This window comes from Pieris brassicae, chromosome 10, assembly GCF_905147105.1.
Source record: "Pieris brassicae chromosome 10, ilPieBrab1.1, whole genome shotgun sequence".
Classification (NCBI taxonomy): domain Eukaryota; kingdom Metazoa; phylum Arthropoda; class Insecta; order Lepidoptera; family Pieridae; genus Pieris; species Pieris brassicae.
In genome coordinates, this window is record NC_059674.1 from 18,319,730 (window position 1) to 18,343,094 (window position 23,365).

Here is a 23,365-nt window from a genome sequence, read left to right on the forward strand (position 1 = left end):
CATGCAGTTATGTGGGAAGAGGGGGACTTCGTGGCACTATAATGCACTAAATAGAAGAATGACTTTGATCTTAATCCGTACGAACCGGTCGCACGCTTTATTCATTCAATTCATGGTTGATTATTCGAAATATTTAATATATAAAAGGCGTTAGAGTACATGGAGTGGGACTCTTTTAAACAGAAACATAAAATTCTTTAAAAGATTTTTATCAAGTTATGATCATTGATCGTATAGTAAATTCCTAAAACTCCAAGACAATGTATTGAAAGTTTCTAAAGTGACATTCAATAAATATTTAAAAACAATCTTTATTACAGTATAATATATTCAATATTTAATATACTATACCAAGCAGCAAAGAAAATACCAAAGGGAAGAAGGAGAAAAAGGGGCATCAAAAAAAAGATGGATAGAATAAATAAAAGCGTTAGCGGGAAGCGAATGGAGAAAGAAACCAATTACTGACATAAGGATAAAGAAAAAAAATGTATATAACAGATCTAAGATGTATATTCTACTTTTGTAATATTTATTATTATACCAGCGCCAAATAAGCGAAAAAAATATTATAATAACATTCGTTGACGATTCCTAAGATTTCAGATCATAGTAGAAATGATTTGTCGATACCCCGTAGTCGTAGTAGTAGTAGTCGTAGTAGTAGTCGTAGTGTTTAAGTACTAAGTTAAAAAAATGTTTATGCCAGGAAGGATTTACGTTCAGTAATAAGTTTGACCTTAATAGAAAAATTTCTATGCTTACATTTATTAACAGCATGCAGTTTTCTAAACATAATTATATCAATTATTTTCGTAAACAATACCATTTAAACTGTAGAGTCTGAATTGCTTTGGATAAATTTTGATTTAAAGTTATTCCTTGTAGGTTATTTCATCAATACAAATTGATGATTATTTCGTTCGTTTTTTTATTAAGTAAACATCGATAAAGAAGGCTTGCTTGATTTTAATTTTAAAAAAATGCGTTTATAAATTAGTATTTGATTTTTTTGTAAAGGCTTGTCGTTCATGATTATGTATCCCTTTCTGGTTCGATTACCGGGTGTAGTACAAGATTTTTTTATCACCACAAAAACACCGTGGCATATTGATTAAACAGGTTGTAGAATATGGGCGTGTGTAGGATATTGGTCAAAGTTCGATTTGTGCATATGTATCTATATGACAATGGTACTATTTATGTAAAACTAAACATTGGAATTAATCAAGATGGACCTTGCCCTATGACGAGTAACTGTACGCGCCAAAACACGTCAATGTTGTCTACGACTGACTAAAAATACAGTAGAAATACTGTTATTTGTAACATCGTTGTGTCTCTGTAACAAAATCAACATGAATAAAACACCTTTCTAATATAAATGGTTAGATTTCGTACAATATTTTCCATATACTTCCATTTTTACTTCAGTTTCGTTTGTGACAAAAATCAATTAAAAAGATTATCAAAGATAACCTACGACAATCTACTGTATATATTTGCTGCCAGCACTGGTCTGAAAGCAATGTTATGGGAGCATAGGAACCAAACAGTTGCAGTAATCGCAGCGTGCAACACGCGTCAACCGCGATGTCTATGAAAATTTTGCGCGGGAAGATTGCGCGACAGATATTAAAAAGTTTGACAGGAAAACAGATTAAAAGACATGTTGTCGTTAGGAATGTTAGATGTTTAGCCACAAAGACAGCGCCGGTCTTGGAGCCGAACCATTTGGTATCTCCATACGGTGAAATATCTGTTGGAAATGAAAATTTAACAGATCATGTGTTTAAAGATTTTGAGGAGTGGTCAGATTCACCGTGTGTGGTAAGCAAAACTTTTTATATGTAAAAAAAATGTTGAATTTATTAAGAACGAAAAAATGAAGGTAGGTTGAAAATAGTTGTTTGAACTTACCTTCATTTCGGCAATTATCAAAATTTTGTTAAAATTAAATAAATGTCAAGAAAATGTGTAGATATTTATATGGTCACAATTAATTAACTATTATTTTCAATAAACAGTTGATTAACAATGTTTATTGGCTTAAATGCAATGATTCCATGATAGTACAAAGTTCAAGGGAGTAGATGTTTCGAAATATAAATAGTCTTATCGAAGGTGAACAAAATTCACAATTCGCTGGTGCACGGGAATGAGATATTTATTTAGAAATTTAAAAAAAATCTTTTCGTTTTGTTTAAGACTTTATATTCATTTAACAACTTAAATAAGAATCCCTTTAGATTATTTTTCCTTGTACCAGAGACAATAAATTCAGTATATTTTCTATTTTAAACATAGATAATATGCATCCGTCTATTTCCCTTTAAACGCGTCGTTCTCAAAAATAGGTCACGTTTGATATTTTAAGATACTTTGTGTTAGTTAATTCATTTCTAACTTCTTACTTCTTAAACTTAGATTTTGATAGACATTTGTATTAGAATAGAGTCTTTGTGCGCCTTGATTTTTTTTTTAATTTTGAATATCTTTGATCTTTGATACTTGTTTATAAATAGTTGGACAGTTTCTTTTGCCAAAGCTCGCGTTCCGTAGTACGTTCGTTATGACGTCTAGACTTTCATGAATTTACACCTCTATACGCACTTATTTTTGTGTTGATTCAATTTCTGGAAAAAATATTTTTAATTTGTCTGGTAATTAAACAGTTAATATAACTTGTATCAAGATGCAGAGTAGTGCTAGTTATAGGATTTACAACGTTGAGGTCGCACGTTTGAACTTCAACAAATCGATTTCGACAATCACAGACGGCTATCAATAATATAAAAATTATCATGATCACGGATGGTAGCAATACTATATATTATACAGAAGCACAAATATGTGTTGTTTCATGTGTCTGGATCCAATGGGGTCATTTACTATTCTGACACTGTTACGTTATCAAGTGCTAGTGTATGTTAACTTTGTTACTCAAGTGTACAAATTCAATTTGATAAGAAAAACAAATATTAGAACACCTTATCTATTTACAAACATACAATCATAGAAACTTATCTGGTGTTGAAATCGATAGATTCCATAACCTTCGTTTGTTAATTGAACATAAAAAAAACAGTGAGCAGTGTTGGCCTAGTGGCTTCAGCGTGCGACTCTTATCCCTGAGGTCGTAGGTTCAATCCCCGGCTATGATCATTTGTCGATCTAATAGGCAAGTCGGTGATCAGCCTCCTGTGCCTAACACACGCCGTCGACTTTTTGGGTCTAAGCCAATTTACTCACGATATTTTCTTTCAAAGTTCGAGCGAATGTTAAATGCGCACATAGAAAGAAAGTCCATTGGTGCACAGCCGGTGATCGAACCTACGACCTTAGAGATGAGAGTCGTACGCAAGCCACTAATTAAAAAACCAACATTAATTAAGCCAAATTGGTTCCAATTGCAGACATGCGGAGCCTCTGGTCGATCCTACGAATATGGAATGATGCGTTTGATGATCGAACGTTGTTCGACAGCCCTTGCCGGTCATTTGAAGCTGAAACCGGGTGAAAGAATTGGACTGATTCTGCCAAATTTACCGGAGTTTGTTGTTCTCATCCATGGTGCCATGAAAGCAGGACTTGTAGTCACTTTTGCCAACCCCTTGTACACTTCTGGTGAGTAAATCATTGATAGAGTGTGTGAAAGAGAGGCGGCATGGCGTTATGCGAACGAATACTTCATATTTGCTAATTCCTTCTTAACCTACATATTTATAATAATAATTTATTCACAAAAAAAATCATATAGAGTATTAAAATGATTACTGTGATGTTAATTAGTTTGCTGCGACCCCAAATCCCCGTAATTTTTCTTTACAGAGTCCGCCTATGAATAGATGTCTATCTATAATCGATAAATGTCTATATCTATGGTGCAAGGGTATAGGCCAGTAAAGGGTATAAATATGAAAGACTTATTGAAAGTAGCGATTTTTTTCAATGATCTTGCATATTATGTAAGAGTCTATACCTCGATTTCGTCCCAAGCCTTACGAACCTTATTAATCTATTCTGTGGTAACACATTTTATTTACTTATTATATTAATAGCCAGTTCTGGAAAGGCAATTTTCTTATATAGATGATATTTTGTTTATGGAAATAGAAATATAAAAGTAAATTCGTTTTTTTTGTGTTTATCGAGGGTCTGTGTAAAGTATTCTAAATAAATAAATTAAGTACATCTATACGATAGTTTTTAACAGGTGCCTCTAATATTTATTTAAGACTCTTTGTTCTAATACAATGTTGAGAAGGTAATTTCTTAAAGATTTTATGCAAATTGCATGACACAGTTTAGTTTATGAATATAATGGATAACTAATCATTTTAATTGTTTATTACTATTACATGGATTTTTATAAACTCATAAACGGCATAAGTAATAACATTTATTATTATTTTTAACAGAGTACAAACCCATTGCTGCGTGCATATGATGTGTTTCTTAGTTCCCACAATTTTATTGCGTTTTGCACTGTATCATTTTCTGTAATTCCGAGCCGGTGCTTTATAATATATAATTTTAGTAATTTTAGTTAGTTTTTTTATTATCAGCGTTTTAGAATATGTGTTTATGTAAATAAAAAAAAATAAAGTCAAATCTAGGTTTACATATAGAGCAGCTGACACATAAAAGCAGAAGTATCGGCTGTTCTTGAAGCAGTTCAAGGCATTTTCGCTTATAACTTCGTTGTGTATAAAATTAGAAGCCTAAATAAATCAAGTTTTGGAATATATGGTCTCTATAAGATATTGTTATAGTACGAGGTCCGGCTGCAGGATTAGTGCGTTCATCCGTTACCTATATGCTAAAAACGATTTTTTAATGTGTTTATATTTGCAATTAGGAGAATATATATCTACCAAGTTACCTATCAAAACGAAATCTTTTCCCAAAATTAATTTTGTAGTACCAATACTGCTCCATAGATGGCGCGGTATCGAAGTGTCGTCTAGAAAAAAGGCTTGCAGGAGGCCCCGACACATACTAACAGATCCGAATTCCGGATGATCCAATTACCATAGCTAACGACAAATTAAAAGCCGACGATGCCCGCACGGCCAATAATAATAAAAAAAAATATTTATTTTATTAACAACGTTTATTACAACGTTACACTACAATATTAAAAAAAATCGAACATAATTAAATCAAAAGGAGGGTAACTGGCGGCCTTATCGCCTTCGAGCTATCTCTTCCAGGCAACCACTGTGAGTAAAGAAAAAAAATCTATTAAATTACATAGGCAAGTAGTGCAAAAATACATGTTATACACATTTATTAAGACAAAACTAAACTAAAAAGATGATACATTATAATAGAAAGTAAAAAGACACATAAATCACGATAATTTAAGATAAGTCTCACGTCAGTTAGTAGTTAGTAAGAAAGTTAGGTATACGATGTGGACACGTAATGATTGTACAGAATAAATTTAAAGGAAGAAGGAACTAAGTGAATAGGGACGGGATGTGAATTCCATGGCCTAACTGCAGAGACCTTAAAGGAAACGCCAAGAAAGGAGGAGTTATGAGATGGAATTTCAAGGGTATAGTTTTCGGAAGAGCGTAAGCTATAGTTATGGGCTCCCAAAAATTTGAAATCATTAATAACCAAAAAAAAAATTAGGATAAAAAACCGCCTTCACCGGGGAAGACGAGGACCTTTACTACGTACTTCGCTCACTCCAGTGAGCTACCGGCCAGGCGATGGACCACCTCTCAATATTATTGGCTCCACTGCCTAGGATTGAATGGATACGGTGTCTCATTCGAAACGCCTGTCGCCATAAATATACATAAAATTAATTAATAAATATAAATAATTCTCCTAATTATAAATATACATAAAATTTGCAGAAATTTTCAGTATAACTGATGATTCTTTACGACGCTCCATCATTTACATTTGGTGAATAAAAGTGTTGTTTGTTTGTTCAATAATAACTATGAGAAAATCTAGTGAATGTATTACAAATTACATTGGTAACAAAACTTAATTCAATAACATTTTAATAACACAATTTCAGACGAAGTACGTCGTCAGTTCACGGACTGCAACGTGAAGGCCATTGCGACAATTGAGATGTTCATGCCGGTCGCGATGGAAGTCAGCAAATCACTGAAGGATTATAAAGGAACCATATGGGTCGGTGGCGAAGATGACAAAACTAAAGGTATATATTTTTTATAGAACAGTGGGCAAATGGGCAGGAGGCTCACCGGATGACGCGAGCAATACATATAATAATCAGAATTTCTATCGAGACCTATTTGTTTGTACACCGTCTGAGTTCACAAGAGTGGCTTGCTATGAGTTATAATATATATATATATACTAGTTGCCCTCACGAACTTCGTTTCTCCTTAATGTGGTTTTAGTTAGCTTTAATACCGTGACATGAAATCTTTCACTGTATTATCGTCACTATAGTTTGAATTTGATTTACACTTCGGTCTAAGTAACACGTCAACCACGTGTTACGTGTGCTATGCTAACACCAAAACTTGAAAAAGTAGAAATAATTGAATTTTACTGTATTTCGTTTACTACAAAATAAATTTAATTTATACTTTAGCCTCAATAACACGTAATAATCATGATATTCAATTGTAGCTTATATGACACGTTTGTCGGTTTACCATAGCAGTGCCATCTATTGATTACTTACTCAATCCAGTCGAAAAGTATCGACATCTGTTAGAATCTTTTGGAGTTAACAGATAATTGTGACTGTCAATTAATTATAGACAAATAATTTGCAAAAAAATGAAATTGCGACTATAATTAAAGATCTAAGCTATTCTATCTCCTAAGTTGGACCAGACTGCTCACGGTGTGCCAATTTAATTTATAATCGGTTAAGTAGTTTAGGAGTCCATCGCGGACAAACATCGTGACAGGAGATTTATATATATTAAGATTTTTTTTAATGTAATATTGGGTCGTTAATTAAATTCGTCGGTCGTTAGTTTAATGTAATAGACATTAGTAGTGGCTGTTAAGATAGAATAATGATGTGAAAATAAATAAATGTTAAGTGATAGCATATGGACAGTCTCAAGGTCTGAGAGTTCGCGAGAGGGTTGCCAGCGTTTTATGTTACGTTCTTAAAATAATAAAAAAATGTTTATTATGGTTATTATTAATTTAAGAGAATGGTATCACTTGTTCCACGTCATTAAATTTAAATAAGTAGACATGCCTACTCATCGGCAAAGAAGACAGAGGATGTAGGCCGAGAGAAAAAGCCGACGTACAAAACTCTACTCTCTCAAAACTACTCTTGCAAAATAGCAAATCATCAAACAACACTTATTATAAAACAAATATCGCAAATTTAATAGAAGTGGCCTGTCTAACACTAGTCCCAGGCCCTTTTCAACTAGATAATCGTTAACTTTGTAGTAAGCCTTTTCACACAGCTTTCCTTTAATATATTTCTTAAATTTATTAAAAGGCAGAGATAAAAGAGCCTCTGGGATTTTATTAAAGAAAAGCTCTTTTCCCAAAAAGAATTACTAACTTTAGATAGTCTAGTACAGGGAAATTGCAGCGTTTGTTTCGAGTATTCTTGAAAGACCATTAGTCGAATTGATTCGGCAATACTTCACGTGGCAGCTCAATTTTATTCCCTGTGGGTCTAGGTGCTGGACCAACGGTTTGAACGAAATATGCCATTTTCCTTTGCCATTTTTGATGTGCACTAAATTTTTAACTAGGTATTTAACGAACATTAAGTAACTATACAGTGTGGTAACAACACTGTATAAGCTTTAGACTTGCATCTGTTAAAATGATCTTAGGAAATCTTACCTGATAAATATTTTTATAATTTATTTATTCTTGTCAATCCTCGCCACACAACATATATTTTATAAATACGCAATTTTTTTATTATTACTTAATGTCATGTGAAATATGGTGTAATGGTTGCAGCTCCTCACAAACTTTGTGTTTAACAAAAAACTTGGCGATTAAAAAGAGTGGTGGAGAGTTTATTGCCAGTTCTTCTCTTCCGTGCTACGCCCTTGATTTGAGAACTGGCAGTAAATGTAAAATTAGAAGCATTGAATGTATATTTCTTTTTTCGACATTCATAAGTGTACATTGTGTTACCTACATGAATATATGATTTTTGACTTTGAGAGAAACTATGGATATCCAGACTTAGCTCGTTTATCAGAAAGCTCAATCTGGATATTGGTGAGTTCTGGTCAAAACGCAAATCAAGTAGGTCCTTTTTCTGTCTTTCCCATGATAATTTTTTTCACCGTGAAATCGAACAGAACAGATTCATTAAAGGGTGAGTCAAATTGTTTGAGGTTTCAACTGGTTAGGGCTGCTTTTTAAGGGATTTAAGGCTAATAATATATATATATATTATTGGCCTTATCGCTCGAAAGCGCTCTCTTCCTAAAAAAAATGTAAATTAGATCAGATAGGCAAGAAGTTGAAAAATACATATTAAAATATAGTATAAACAGGAGCAAAAAAAACAAACTAACCTAAAAGAGGATACGTGAAAAGTAAAAAGTGCACATGAATCATACATATTACATATGCCCTTAATATTAACGATTATATACTTTTAGTTATTGCGATAAATCTATAAATAACAAATATATAACAATTAATTAATTTAAAATAGTTGGTTTGCCTAAAAGAGAATGCTTAGTATCAATAGAGCCGTTGCGATCACATTTAAGTCTTTTTTATTATTTTTAGTGATACAATAATATACTATGTGTATGTGGTGTATGTGGATATGTGGCACAATATGCGAAGATTGTTCCTCCATAATATTTTTGAACCATACTCTTGCAAATAATTAATTATTACAATTAGATGTTATTGAAAATAACTTAAAACGTTTCCAGGAATCCATGGCCTCCGCTCACTGTTGATGGCGGGTCATGAAGCAGATCTTCCTAAATTGAACGCAGACGATGTCTGTCTAATCCCTTACTCCAGTGGAACCACTGGACTGCCCAAGGGAGTCATGCTGACGCATAAGAACCTTGTGTCCAACATAAAGCAAGTACAAACACCAAAATTCATGAAGTATGAATCCGCAAAAGGTAAATTTTCCTAGGTTTATAATTTTATAGTACCGTTTTTTTTTGATACGATAAAAATGTTATATTTTATATGTTATGTTTTAATTTAGTCTTGTAAACTAATATATATAAACTGTCATAAAGAAATTGACAGCTTTTAAAGTTTACTTTGACTTATTAAAATGCAAAAAATGCGAAAAAGTTGAACCCCTTAAAAGGCCTGCCGGGGTCGAAACTCGACGTCACGACCCCAAACTATAGTATTCATAATTAACAAGCAAAATAATTATAATTAAATCAAAAGCACCCAAAAATACTAGAACTACCAACTCTTGTCAATTTTTATCTAAACCCCGGTATTTTTATGCATAAGAAATAAATCAGCCCTGATTTTACTAAAGCAGCCATCTTTGTTTTTTTGTGACAGCCTAAACAATATGACAGTAACGACGTAACGACGAGTATTTTAGTCAAAAGAGCGCAATGAGTTCTGAGATTTTGTTTTTATGAATAAAGGGTTGCCAGTTAATAAAATTTAAATACACGAAATTGCCATTAAATATAAATAGACAATGCAATTGTGTTAAAGAAAATTGTATTTTCAGGAAAAGGCGACGTCATCTTGACGGTTCCGCCATTTTTCCACATCTACGGATTTAACGGCGTTCTCAATTATAACTTGGTGCTCGGCTATCACATCGTCTCTCTTCCCAAGTGAGTGATCTGTGTGAAATATTTATTTTAAAGAAACAACTTTTCAGCATAGTTATTTATAAAAAGTAGAGATTAAGTTTTAATTAGAGACGTTTAACTATAAACATTAACTATTTCCTCTGATGTTTAACATTAATATATTTAAACTCTTATAGTTATTTTAGTAGACTTAAAGGAGACAATTATTTAATCAAGTATCAAGAGAAACATTGTGAACCAGTGTTTCATACTTTTTTATGAGTTTTGGCAGATATTTGTTGAAGATAATTTGTCAATCTAATATAAAATAAAATATGTTTATGAAATATAAGATACAGGTATCACTTATTCCACGTCATTAAATTGCTAGGCAAATAGGTGAACAGCCTCCTGTGTCTGACACACGCCGTCGAGTTTTTGAGTCCTAAGCAATTTCCTCACGATGTTTTCCTTCACCGTTTGATCGAATGCTAAATGCGCATAGGTACAGAAAGAAATCCATTAGAGTACAGCCAAGTAACTACTACTGGGATGAGAGTCACCCGTTGAATCCACTAGGCCAACACAGCTCATGACACAGATACAGAAATCTAAGGCCCAGACCTAAAACGTTATAGCGTCCACTGATTTATTTTATTTCATTTTAAATATGAAAATTGTCAACAAAACAAGCTAAAGTTTCATGTATCCATGAACCAAACTCACAGTTTTCATTACAACAGTTATTATATTTCTAATACAAAAGTTATCAAGTGAAACTGGTAGATATTTCCGCCTAATGGTTAATAATAAATTTATAAACATTGAACATTACTAATATAGAAACTTGAATCTTCTGAGAGTTGAAGCGAACTTTCAAAGTCACAAAGACCACATTTCCTATTAAAAACTCTTTTAAATTTGAACTCAAACTTAAAATAATTATTTATTCATATAGGTAAACAAGTAAAGTTATGAACGTCAACAGAAAAGATGTTAAATTGATTCTAAATTTAGATTTAATAAGTTTGCAAGTCAAGGGCGTAGAGAGGACAAGAAGAACTGGCAAGAAACTCTCCGCCACTCTTTTTAATCGTTGGAACTAGAGAAATTTGTTAAGAGAATTATTATAAAATTGAATTTATAACGCCTGCGGGAATTTCGTCTTTATCGATCAATTTGTATATAATCTCGAGCAGCGCGAACTTCTTTTCGCCCTTATATAGCGAAATTATCATGTCAAGGAGCGTTAATATGTCAAATTGAAGAGACTAGCCGCCCACGATACAGAGAATCCTAGTGTAGGGGCTAGTGCACCTACTTTTTAACGAAATATATATTTTTATTATGTATAATAAAAATTTTCTTTCTTTCTAGTTTAAGGAATAAATATAAATTTTCGAATTGGTCCAGCCGTATTAGGGTTTTGCGATTAATATTTATTTTTATTGTAGGTTATATATTGTATTTATTTACAATTGTAGGTTTACACCAGAAGACTACATAAAATGTCTGATCGAATATAAACCAACAACTCTGTTTGTGGTGCCGTCATTATTGACATTCCTTGCGACTCATCCTTCTGTGAAGAAGGAGTATTTGGAGTCAGTCGAAACCATTATGGTTGGGGCTGCTCCCACCACCGATAGTATGTTGGAGAAGTTCCTTCTCAAGGTCGGGAAGACTAAGGATCAAATCAAGTTACTACAAGGTATGCTAGAATAAACGTACTATAAACCCTTATTAGTTAACTGTGCTGGTTAATGGTTGGTCTGCTAATACATATGTTTGATCTCTACATTCGATGAGCTCCTACTCGTAGAACCGAATGCCGGTGGCAGCAAAAATATAAAATACTTATAACAAAACGGCCGCCGTGGCCGTGTCGGTCTAAAAAACTTTATTAAATAAAAAATAACATGTCGCATTGATTACACGGTTTTGGAGTCAGTTTAAAACCCACAGTTAAATAAGAAAATATATTACTTATAACTAATATTTAATTAAAAATATATTCTAACCTATTAAGGAAACAACATCATATATTGTTTACTAAGTGAAGGTCTATTTAAATAAATAAACAATAATTTTGCAATTACGAATTAAACTACATGGCTCGTAATTATTTTATTCGCACACATTTATAGAAAGTTGATCAACGGATTAAAGTTTATTTTACCATCTATACAATTGTTTATATGGAGGTTAAAATTATAAACTAGCCCCGATGTTTTCCTTACAATTTGTTAGGATGACATATTTGTATTGGTATAATAACGTGTTTTAATTAACTAAAGTGTATCTAGTATTACATGAGCTGAGCGGATATCCTAGTTTTCAAAACCGATTTTGTAACTTTTTGTTAAACTCTTTTGTAATGAAGCGTCCAAATAATAGTTTCGACAATAAAATTCAATATTTTAATTTAAACTAGTCCATAAAGAATAATACGATATATTATAGAATCATCTGTCGAAGCGAGTTTCAGAACATACATAGAAACCACAAACAATATTATCGTTCTTTCGTTCGGTCTTGCATTTAGAAATAATGCGAATAAATTAAGGAATTTAAACTCATCAGCACATCAGCTGGATCGGTTTAACTAAGCTCCAAGTTGAAGATATCAATTGGAGAATTGTAAGGACTGTTTTAATTAACGCAGTCTACATTTTAACTATGTGTATTTTCTATGATTAAAGTAAACTTATCACGCTTAAGAGTTTAATTATTAAATATTATTCATTGTTGCAACTTATCTTTTTCAATAATTATTAATTAATTTGAGAGATAAATTGCGACGCCATCTTGTTTATAGAAGCGTTTTGGCGGGTTCTTCGAATGCTTCAATTGTTTTTTAAATATATCATCATACATGAATCATACCAGAAATTTTACAAAAAATGGTGTAGGTTCACTAATAAAATTAATATCTTGTCAAATAACCTATTATCATTTTAAAAATGAAATCTTGTTTTTAAAAATTCTAGGTTACGGAATGACGGAGAGTTCTCCTGTGACTCTCTTAACACCATACATATACCCATATGACAAAATCGGTTCCATTGGACAGCTGGTGCCGTCAACTCAGGCCAGGGTCATATCTCTCACCACGGGTGACTCGTTGGGTCCCCATGAGTCAGGGGAAATATTATTCAAGGGACCACAGGTATCTTGGATATATCTTTTAATATACTTCTTCATATATGCATATGTTTTTACAAATCGTAAAAACATTCTGCGTAATAAAAATTATCAAGTACTAATAATTTCCTTATACTTGACTTCATTCAATAATTCTAATCTCTTTAGGTGATGAAAGGCTATTGGAATAACGAGAAAGCGACGAAAGAGACCGTAGACAATGAAGGGTGGTTACACACAGGTGACGTCGCGTATTATGACAAGGACCATTACTTCTACATAGTTGACAGGACTAAGGAACTTATCAAGGTTAAGGGGAACCAGGTAAGTCAATATGAAAAAAATAATAATTGTTATAAACTCAGTCATATATGTATATGTATAAGGAGTACGAATCATTCTAAAAGGTGAAAACCGGAATATATTATCTGTGCTGTAGTTTTTGACTTTGTCGAGGACTTATTTTATACATATCCTGCCGTTGGCTTCTTTGTAGCCATTATCAAGCTCTCTAGAACTTATATATCTCTCATCCTTAAGGCAGCGTTCGTAAGAAACGTTTTTGCTTGCCCACTCTTTTCGACTTACCACGAAAAGGTCATTTTTCGATGTAATATAGACTATATATACTCACATAATGACTTTATATTAGTAATTGAAAATTATCAGAATTGCTTCAGTAGATCCAGAAAATACCTCACAAATGTTACCTCTATATAACTATGTTTTCAGTAAATTGTTTGCATAACAATAATAAACTTCTTAATTGCAATTATTATGTTGCTTTTTAAATCACTTACAACAATTAGATCACCAAAATCCCAATGAGGCAATCGTGGACTTCTATTTTCAAAATTTAATATAATTAACGAAGTGCACAGATTAACAGATGTTTTGATTGTCCGTTGAGTGAACTGACAAAAGGATTGCTTCATGTCATTTCCCATACTGTAAAAAATAGTCTTATTGGAAATATGTTGAATGTTCTGTTGTTTTTTCTATGTGTATGTTTTGTTTTGTATGTGATGTAGATAGTTGCCGCAATAGAGTAATCTGTAATGGTAGCTAATTTTGTTATTTAATAAACAAATATTTAATATATTTTAAAGCTGCATATTATTTAAACATAACAGATTGGCGATAAATTTGTCTTCTCTAATCATACCTCATTACCTATACAGGTCTCACCAACAGAAATCGAAAATATAATAATGGAGCGACCGGAAGTGGCAGATGTCGCCGTTGTCGGTATGCCGGATGCACTCGCGGGGGAAGTCCCTAAAGCCTTTGTCGTTCTAAAGCCAAACCACAAATTGACAGATAAACAAGTTTATGATATTATTGCGCAGAAGTTGGTGAAGTACAAACATTTGGAAGGTGGTGTTGCCTTTTTAGACGCGATTCCGCGCAACGCCGCGGGGAAAATTATGCGCAATGAATTAAAAGTGTTAAAAAAATAATAAAAGAAATTTTTAAGTGATAGAATAGAATGATGATGTAATTTTTATGATTAGCTAATAAATTTTATTATTTATTATAAACATATATTTTATTGCCACATTTCAGTTCTTTTTGAAGAATAATTATTATACTCATCGAATTTATTTTTACGAAATATTTACGGTTCGTGCGAAACCCATTAATCGCAACATAAAAATCTAATTATCAAAGAAAACTATTGCGTTCATCGTAAAATTTCCAGTTACGTTCTATTACTTGATACACTATGTCATATAAAATATTGAATAGAAATATTACACGCATTATATCAAATCAGTTAAAAAGATTTCCCCCTATACGGCATTTATCTTCGGATTCAGAAAAATATGTGCTGAATTCGCATTACGGTGTGATAAAAGATGAAAATGTAACTTTGACGAAACATGTCTATGGGGAGGCTGGGTTATGGAAAGACTCTCCTGCATTGGTACGTAAAAACATTTTCTGCGTGTTATTAAAAAAATGACCAATTTTAATATTTCTACTATATCGTTTAATTTATTAGATCGCAAATTTGATGGATCTAATACTTGATGTACCCAACAAACAATATATAAATATGTAATAAATTTGTTCCCCCAAGCATCCTTGATTATGCGTCAACTATCTGGTTAACTCAAATATATAAATACATACTTGAATTATAAAAAAATTAAAGACATCTTCATAATATAGGTAATATTATTATAACTATGTATATACATTTATCGGACGATTTACTTATAACATATATACCTACAGTAACTATTAAGTGTTAGTCATGTATAGCAACAACATTTTTATTAGTAAGATTTTTCATTAAAATTTTCTTCTAGGCCTTATGGAAAAGCATTCCCTTTCTAGTTATTAACACCACGAAGATAAGATTAAAAAAAAGAGAAAATTAGATTCTTTTGAGACACAATTTTGAAGACACTAGAGTTGACGTTTGTGAAAAAAATGTACAATAGAATAAAATTTTAGTCTCTAGGCCTAATCAAAGAAATATGTAATAAATAAATAAACTTAGTTAATTATAGATATAGCTTTTCGTTTATCAATACATATTAAACTCTCGGTCAATAAAAAATATTAGTTCTAAGGATCGTATATGAAAATTAATAAAAGTATTATCGTACAAACACGGTAATAAATACATTACAAACGCGCTAAAATATGTATACTTAACCTGTATAGTTCAGCATTAGGACATGTGTATTTTAATAACATTATGTGTCGCAGACTTGTGCAGCATCAGGTCGCACTTACACGTATGGAATGACAAAAATGTTAATTGAAAAATGTGCAAAAGGTTTTCTCAGCGAATTGAAGCTATCCCCCGGTGATAGTGTTGGTTTGATTCTTCCAAACATGCCAGAATTTGTGGTGCTGGCTCACGGGGCAATGGAAGCTGGTCTTGTAGTGACCTTCATAAACCCCTTGTATACACATGGTAATTATTTATTTAAATATATATAATGCTTAAATTCACATATAAAAAAAACAATGCCGCTACTAACTTTTTTAGGTTTGGACCTTAGATTTCTATCGATCGACCAAAATGTACGATTCTGGATGGCTCGAAGGACCAAAATGTACGCGTCCTGGGTCAACGGGATGCTTCAAATAATAGAGATTTATTGATTTACTCTATATTTACCACTCGCGTGTTACAATAGAATATGAGCGAAATAATGACGTGCTAATTGCTATATACCGAATGAATACAATTTAACAGTCAAAGTCAACAACAAGTCATAGCCAGACGTAGGCACTCTGCCTACGTCTGGCTATGCTCTCGGGGTGTAACTCCGACGATTTGGGAAATCGTCACGCTTATAAGTGATCGATATGTACAGCCATGGCACGTACAAACATAGGAATTTGTCAAGCTTGTAAATGAGCAAGAATGTACGAACCTTGGCACGTTCATAGGGATCATCACGCTTATAAACTAAGAACGCCTGAGTGAGCAAAATGTACAGCCTTGGCTCGTACAGTATCCGTTTCATTATCATTTGTTAATCTAATAGACAAGTAGGTGATCAGCCTTCAGTACCTGACGCATGACGTCGACTTTATGGGTCTATGGAAAGCTGGTTTCCTCGCGATGTTTACCTTCACCGTTCGAGCGAATGTTAAATGCGCACATAGAAATTTCGCCGGGGATTGAACCTCCTCACCGACCGACCTCAGGGATGAGAGACGCACGCAGAAACCACTAGGCCAACTACTTACTAAAACTGCTAAATTCACATATATACTGTACGCTATTCTTGATGATCAGTCTTTCAGAGAACACAAGAGAACTTAAATGTAGGTAGAATAGTAAAAGCAAAATATCAGTTAAAATGTCAATTGCACTACAAAATTTTTAGGTCTGGGGCTCAGATTTCTGTACCTGTATTGCGATCATTTGTCAATATAATTGGCAAGTAGGTGATCAGCCTCATGTGCCTGACACACGACGAATTCTTAAACACGTTTCCTCACGATGTTTTTCCTTCACTGTTCGAGCGAATGTTAAAAGGCGCACATAGAAAGAAAGCCCTTTGATGCATAGCCGGGCATCGAAGCTGCGTCCCTACGGATGAGAGTCAATTAATATGTATCGCATTACAAACTAAAGGATAAATTGATTATTTTAGTTATTGTTAGCTTTAGGTAGGATTGGTCAAGCCAAGCCATATTTCAAAATATTTAAAAAGATCGATTCGATGTTTGCTAAGGGTCCAAAATGTATTATATATATGGTTATCTCATGTTTGACAGGATACGTTTCACAATGGACGTCGCAAGACATAACTTTCTTTCGCCTTTGGTCACCCATCGATCATAAAATACGTGTCTATGCTTGAGTTATCTTTATCGGAGACTCATTTTCCTCCTATTTATATTAATAATTATCCACTGGCTCTACAACTATGAAGGCTTGTAGTTATCTCGTATGCACAAAGGTGTGGTGGAGAAAACCCTACTGACTTTTTTTTATATAGAACCGGGGGCAGGAGGCTCATCTGATATTAAGTGATACCGCCTCTCAATGCCAGAAGGCTCTGGAGTGCGTTGCTGCCCTTTTATTTTTATATTGTTATCAATATGGTATATTGATGTCAAAAGTTATAAACAATAGCTCAAGCCAGTCACTTAAGCTGGAACTCCAACTGTAACAACTACTTGTGTAAGGAAATGAAATCTTTCAGATGAAGTACTACGTCAGTTTGCGGACTGCAACGTGAAGGCCATTGCGACAATTGAGATGTTCATGCCGGTCGCGATGGAAGTCAGCAAATCACTGAAGGATTATAAAGGAACCATTTGTGTTGGTGGAGACGTAGACAAAGTTCAAGGTAACTTTATGATTTATGATCAGCTTCTTTTATTGGTCCAGTGAAAAGGCTAGGTCGCACTTACAACTTAACATTAACGAAAATATTGATGTATTTTACAACAATATTCCTACTTACTGTAACGCGATACCGCGCTTTTAATGAAATTTAAGCTTCTATTTGGTTTTAGTTATTTGTTCCTTGCTAGTTTGAAAAATAATTATGTAATATTTGTAAAGTTAAAGGACTTATAAATAAATAAATAAAAATGTTATTTTGCAAATTGATCGCCGAATTTGAACGATAATTACTCCTTTTTTTTAACGCCTTTTTGCCCAACGTTACAGAGTTACAGAGGCCCTTTTATCTTTAAACTAAATTTTCACAAACGATTCTCAAGCTATAGGACTGCCTTAAACGGAAAGTATTCTTATTGTGTCACAGTGGGTTAATTATAAAATTATAAGTTATGTAGAAGTCAAGTCAAGTTCCGGTGTGCGTGTTGTTTCCACGAGAATTTATTTCACTCAATTTGCTCCTATTTCACCATGCCTACTGCTGATAGAGGACAAATCTTAGTTTTTAAAGTGCACGTTCTTTTTAATTAAACATCCTTTTTATTACATGCAATAAAGTTATTTTTGTTTTTTTTTTCTTTTTTTCAATAGCAATTTTGAATTTTTACATGATATTGTTCCCTAGCAATATGTATATATATGTATCTATAATATCTTTAATACTTATTAATACTTGTGTGAAAAATACATAAATAATTCTTCATCTTGTATATAAATACGTGAATTGGGCTACGTAAAGTGTAGACAGAAACCTATTATTAATCTTCCATTTGGCCGATAAAGGCAAATTCTTGTTTTCGCTATATTAACATTAATTGTTTAAAGAAAGACCAAAAAATTCAAATCCTATGTGTTATTAATATTTTAAAATTTATATTTAATTAGCGATTAGGTTAACTTTAATTATTACTCCATTAAAAGTCTAATACGAAAAAGATAAGCAATGTCTCTGAAATTTTATTGCTGTGTTTCAAGTAATATTATATTATAAGTTCATCAATTAAATGTGATCAAGTATCTGCTGTTCCACGCCCGAGTTTAGGGAACTTAGACGTTTCCTGAGGTGAATGGAGCATATGCTACTAGGAGGTTCGATTCCCCGTAAAACAATAATGTAATTTTGAGGTTAAAAGGTAGTAAATGTTTCTCTCCTCTTTGTCCACTCAGGAAAGATCTGTATGAGATGTTTGTTGCCCCATTTCTATTGTTCAGTAAGACGAGTACGCGTTTTCTACGCACCAACCTTCTATATGGAACTTACCTGAGTTCCAAAAATTGTGCTATATTTGTTAAAAGAACCTATCAAGCTGAGACTGCCCAGTTTTTGTTGGGGACTCTTAAGATAATACAGCCGCTTGGGCGTGGCGTTTCATAAATATATTTCTCTTTTATTTATCATATGCTTATAAACTCCAGGCATATATGGATTCCAGTCTCTAATATCTGCGGGTCAGGGAGTCGAGCTTCCTAAATTGGACGCTGACGATGTCTGTCTGATCCCTTACTCTAGTGGAACTACTGGTTTGCCCAAGGGAGTCATGCTAACTCATAGGAACCTTGTATGTAGTGTAAAACAACTGTGCAGACCCGAATTTATGAAGTATAAGGGCGCTAAAGGTAAGTCAAAAACATTGGTATTAGTTTAAAGTAGGTTTTACGTTTACATGAACAATGTAAATAAACGCAAATTTATTAGATACCCAGTTTTTTCTGTATTCAGTGTCATATCGATAAAGTTTTTACATGGACATGTTATCGCATCGCACAACCCTCACATGTGGACCACATCCTACAATTGATTACATTATTTTTAAAACTTAAATACTTTTAAGGAATGGTGGCCATTATAGTCAGTGTAATAAATTCGCGGTTAAATTCCTTTAAAATTACTTATATGTATACCCAATTAACAAGCTTAAAGTATTAGTAACTTAAATAAACATTTTGCAATACACGTGTCAATTGTCCACAACAGGGAAAACGGTTTACTAAAAGACTATTGATTATTTAAAAAATCAAATATAAATCACGAGGAAACTATGTTATATGTTACCACATTATTCTGCCGTAATTTCATACATAAAGCTGTTTAAGAAAAGATATGAATCAATGCCAAACGTGTACATTGTAGAGAATTTCAAGGTATATTAATATTAAGTAATAATAAATTAAAATTAAATAAGATTGTTCTATCTTTCCTCCAACTTCTCTTTGGAGTAGAGACTCAGGCCACACGTGCACAGGCGCACGCGCTGGTAGATAGTAGGTACTGGTGACTCCCGATCTGGTGCTTTCCATGCTTAAATAATAAGTATCGCAATATAGCGTGGACATGATTTGTTTGAATTTTAGATTATTTTTCTAAATAAAATACGAATTCAAAATAAGGAGAATTTGTTTTATGTGTGTATATCAATTTAGGTACAGGAGATACGACATTGACGGTACCACCTTTCTTCCACATCTATGGCTTCAACGGTGTTTTGAACTATGCCCAGGCTATTGGATCCCATCTTGTTTCCATTCCCAAGTGAGTTAAATAACAGCCTGTAAAATGCCGTTGAACTAGAGCTTTTTTCATACAAATGTGATATCTACACTAGTGCTTATAGATTGGAAGTAGAGTACTTGATTGGAAGTAGAGTAGTAGTACTTGAACTATAAAAAAGAAGCGGTCTTCGAAGATATTGACCTCATGCAAACTATATAATTCTAAAACTAACTTAACTAAAAGAGAAAAAGAACTTTTTGGATGCCTTATACTAATTTTTCTGAGAGAGAATAGCAAAGGAGCCCGACTTTTATCAATCACTGTTCAACGCCTGCCTTAAAAAACCAATGGATATCAGCGGATCTGACTATCCATTAATTCCGAAATTAGAAACGATAAAATGATAATTAAATAAAGAAATTAAAAGAACACAGACAATTAAAAGTACGCCTCATGAAAGTGTTTTAGTGAAGCGTTGGCAACAACGCAAAATTTTACTTGTCAAAATAAAATGAATGTTTATTCAACGAAATTATATAAATATTTTAGATTAAATGACAAAATATTGGAAAAGCATGTCACACTTCTCTTTCTTTAGTCCGTAGCTCATATCTGAACGTCGTGGTCAGCAAGGAAACATCTGGAGTAGAGTATCTGTTTCAACCGGTTTCTGTCCATCTCCTCTCTTACAACAGTAGTTTTATGGACGATAAGTCTTTTACTTGATCGGTCCATCTGGTTGGTGAACGGTCACGTGATCTCATGCCTTTTATGATACCACGATCCATGATATAATTCGCTGTCGCCATATAGTAGACAGGCGAGTCCATGTCCGTGTCACATATAATCCAATTAAAATTCCAGGCAGCTTCAATTTAACCTACTTTGTTATATTATTTGCAGATTCACACCCGAGGATTATCTAAAAGCATTGATGAAGTATAGGCCGAGAAATCTTTTCGTAGTGCCATCATTGTTAGTATTTTTAGCAGGTCATCCATTGGTAAACCGGGATCATTTGGCCTCAGTGGAGTCTATCACTGTCGGAGGGGCGCCCGCAACTGAAAGTATTCTTGAGAAGTTTCTTGACAAATGTGGAAAGACTAAGGACGAGCTGGTGTTGTTGCAAGGTACCATAATTAATGTTTAATTGTCAGTCATTTACGAATTTCCTAATCACCTTTAACTTTTTAGTAAATAAATGCCTTAAGAGAAAGTTGTGTAATCGTATCTATGATCTGCAAAGTTACGTCGTAACTTCAAAAGCGACTTCCATTTCTATTTATACATTTAAAGATCATCGAACTTAGGTTTCGTTCTAAGATTTTGTTAACTTATTGAATTCGGCACTTAAGTAAAAGACCATGTAGGTATGTTATACACTTATAACCCTCAGCGAATATATTGGTAAGGTCGGTTTTAGGACCTTAGCTAAAATTGCAAGCGCAAACTTTTCCCTACTATCACACTTGTGCTATGTTGTGTCTACATATCCAATTTTGTTTCAGGCTATGGAATGACTGAAACGTCACCGGTTATATTAGTGACTCCTTATTTCTATCCACATGACAAAGTTGGTACTATTGGCCAGGTTGTTCCTTCAACACAAGTAAAGGTTGTCTCTCTCATCACGGGCGAGGCAGTTGGTCCTAACGAACTAGGTGAAATATACGTTAGAGGACAACAGGTGATGTATAATTAAAGCCAGCCCTTTACTCATAACCAGACAGAAAGCGTATACAGACGCTTTTTTTGGTGTAAATCGCACGACACGCGTTTGATTTCGGACCACTAAAAGTCTTCGTATTACCTTTATTTAGACGAATATTTTGATAAGTTTAAATTTGCCTTTGACGGATTTAAACGTGACGTGGCAGGTCCCTCGCTAACAACGAATGCACAATACAACCATAAAAAGCACTCGAAAAGGGTAGGCTATAGCTTTTTGTGACAGATTAGCTATTTAAGCGTTTCGACGCGATATTACTTCAACTTAACTTTACGACAGTTTAATTAGACTGTCTGTCGAAACACACAATTTTTTTCTTTGTAACAAGTTCTAAATGGGACAATTACATTTATTTCTTTTATTATGGGAAACAAATAGTGAATTAACTAAGTATGTGACGTCTTGAGGTTGCGAGGTAACTAATTGTGATTTTAAAATAGGTTATGAAAGGTTACTTGAAGAACGAAGCTGCTACGAAGGAAACAATAGACAAAGATGGGTGGCTGCACACGGGTGATGTTGTTTACTACGATAAAGATGAGTACTTTTATATTGTAGACAGGACTAAGGAGTTAATCAAAGTTAAAGGGAATCAGGTGAGCAAATAATACATTTTAATATTAAAGTACTATAATGATATTTCAAACTGCCCTGAATGACTTATAGGATAGAGTGAAAACTAAGAACGTAATCACGCAATGAATGTCTACAGTTGCATTATATAGTTACAGGATGTCTGGACCAATAGACTAGATAAGGTAATAAGTCAGAGCTCTATGGTTAAGATCAGAGGTTCAAAAAGGGAAATATTTTCATAATACTAATAAAAAATTGTCAAGCCGGTTAGCTTAGTGACATTTTAAATTCACAAGATTATAAGAAAAACCGTCTGATTATTTTTAAGATTAAATTTATTTTATAATTATATAAATATTTATTATCAGGTTTCTCCAACTGAAATTGAAACAATAATAATGGAACTACCGGAAGTAGCTGATGTAGCCGTTATTGGTATTTCAGACGACAAAGATGGAGAAGTGCCCAAAGCATTTGTTGTACGCAAACCAAACCACCAGCTGACTGCAAATCAAGTTTACGACATAGTTGCTAAAAAACTTGTTAACTATAAACATTTAAAGGGTGGTGTCGAATTCATAGATGAAGTACCAAGAAATGTTGCTGGTAAAATTATGAGAAAAGATCTTAAAGTACAATAGAGTTAGATCATAATTATTATGTTCTGGTTTATCAATTGAAAACTGTACTATCCATATAAATTAAATGTGATATTTGTTCTTACAAAGACATACATTGGTATGACATAATCTTATGTAAGTAAAAACTATCAACTAACAAAAGGTACTGTATAA

The 23,365-nt window shown here is 33.2% G+C and overlaps 2 protein-coding genes across 4 annotated transcripts; both read left to right on the forward strand.

Moving 5' to 3' along the window:
• The first annotated feature begins 1,431 nt into the window (after positions 1-1,431).
• Positions 1,432-14,407, forward strand: LOC123715623 (probable 4-coumarate--CoA ligase 1). The gene is made up of 9 exons (XM_045670801.1): positions 1,432-1,830; positions 3,417-3,627; positions 6,044-6,190; positions 8,895-9,095; positions 9,680-9,788; positions 11,231-11,457; positions 12,737-12,915; positions 13,059-13,214; positions 14,072-14,407. Exons 1-9 carry the CDS (start codon positions 1,594-1,596, stop codon positions 14,348-14,350), a joined length of 1,746 nt encoding a protein of 581 aa, XP_045526757.1. The 5' UTR covers positions 1,432-1,593; the 3' UTR covers positions 14,351-14,407.
• A 178-nt stretch (positions 14,408-14,585) lies between these two features.
• LOC123715157 (4-coumarate:CoA ligase 1-like) lies at positions 14,586-23,356 on the forward strand. Of its 3 annotated transcripts, none has more exons than XM_045670024.1 (10): positions 14,586-14,817; positions 15,612-15,822; positions 17,142-17,213; positions 17,573-17,719; positions 19,192-19,392; positions 20,197-20,305; positions 21,170-21,396; positions 21,775-21,953; positions 22,436-22,591; positions 23,016-23,208. In XM_045670024.1, the coding sequence occupies exons 1-10, from the start codon at positions 14,617-14,619 to the stop codon at positions 23,073-23,075; spliced, it is 1,563 nt and encodes a 520-aa protein (XP_045525980.1). In that variant the 5' UTR covers positions 14,586-14,616; the 3' UTR covers positions 23,076-23,208. The 3 variants fall into 3 exon arrangements, with proteins under 3 accessions (XP_045525980.1, XP_045525978.1, XP_045525979.1); XM_045670022.1 differs by having other exon boundaries at positions 14,587-14,817; positions 22,940-23,356; XM_045670023.1 differs by lacking the exon at positions 17,142-17,213 and having other exon boundaries at positions 14,587-14,817; positions 22,940-23,356.
• The last annotated feature ends 9 nt before the right edge of the window (positions 23,357-23,365 follow it).

What these genes read in the sequence shown, in the direction of transcription:
- LOC123715623 (XM_045670801.1), top strand. Translation starts at nt 1,594, where the DNA reads ATGTCTATGAAAATTTTGCGCGGGAAGATTGCGCGACAGATATTAAAA. An exon ending in CACATCGTCTCTCTTCCCAA is followed by an intron (nt 9,789 to 11,230) that starts GTGAGTGATCTG and finishes TTACAATTGTAG; the next exon opens with GTTTACACCAGAAGACTACA. An exon ending in TATTATTCAAGGGACCACAG is followed by an intron (nt 12,916 to 13,058) that starts GTATCTTGGATA and finishes TAATCTCTTTAG; the next exon opens with GTGATGAAAGGCTATTGGAA.
- LOC123715157 (XM_045670022.1), top strand. Translation starts at nt 14,617, where the DNA reads ATGTCATATAAAATATTGAATAGAAATATTACACGCATTATATCAAAT. An exon ending in CGAGCTGGTGTTGTTGCAAG is followed by an intron (nt 21,397 to 21,774) that starts GTACCATAATTA and finishes ATTTTGTTTCAG; the next exon opens with GCTATGGAATGACTGAAACG. An exon ending in TATACGTTAGAGGACAACAG is followed by an intron (nt 21,954 to 22,435) that starts GTGATGTATAAT and finishes ATTTTAAAATAG; the next exon opens with GTTATGAAAGGTTACTTGAA.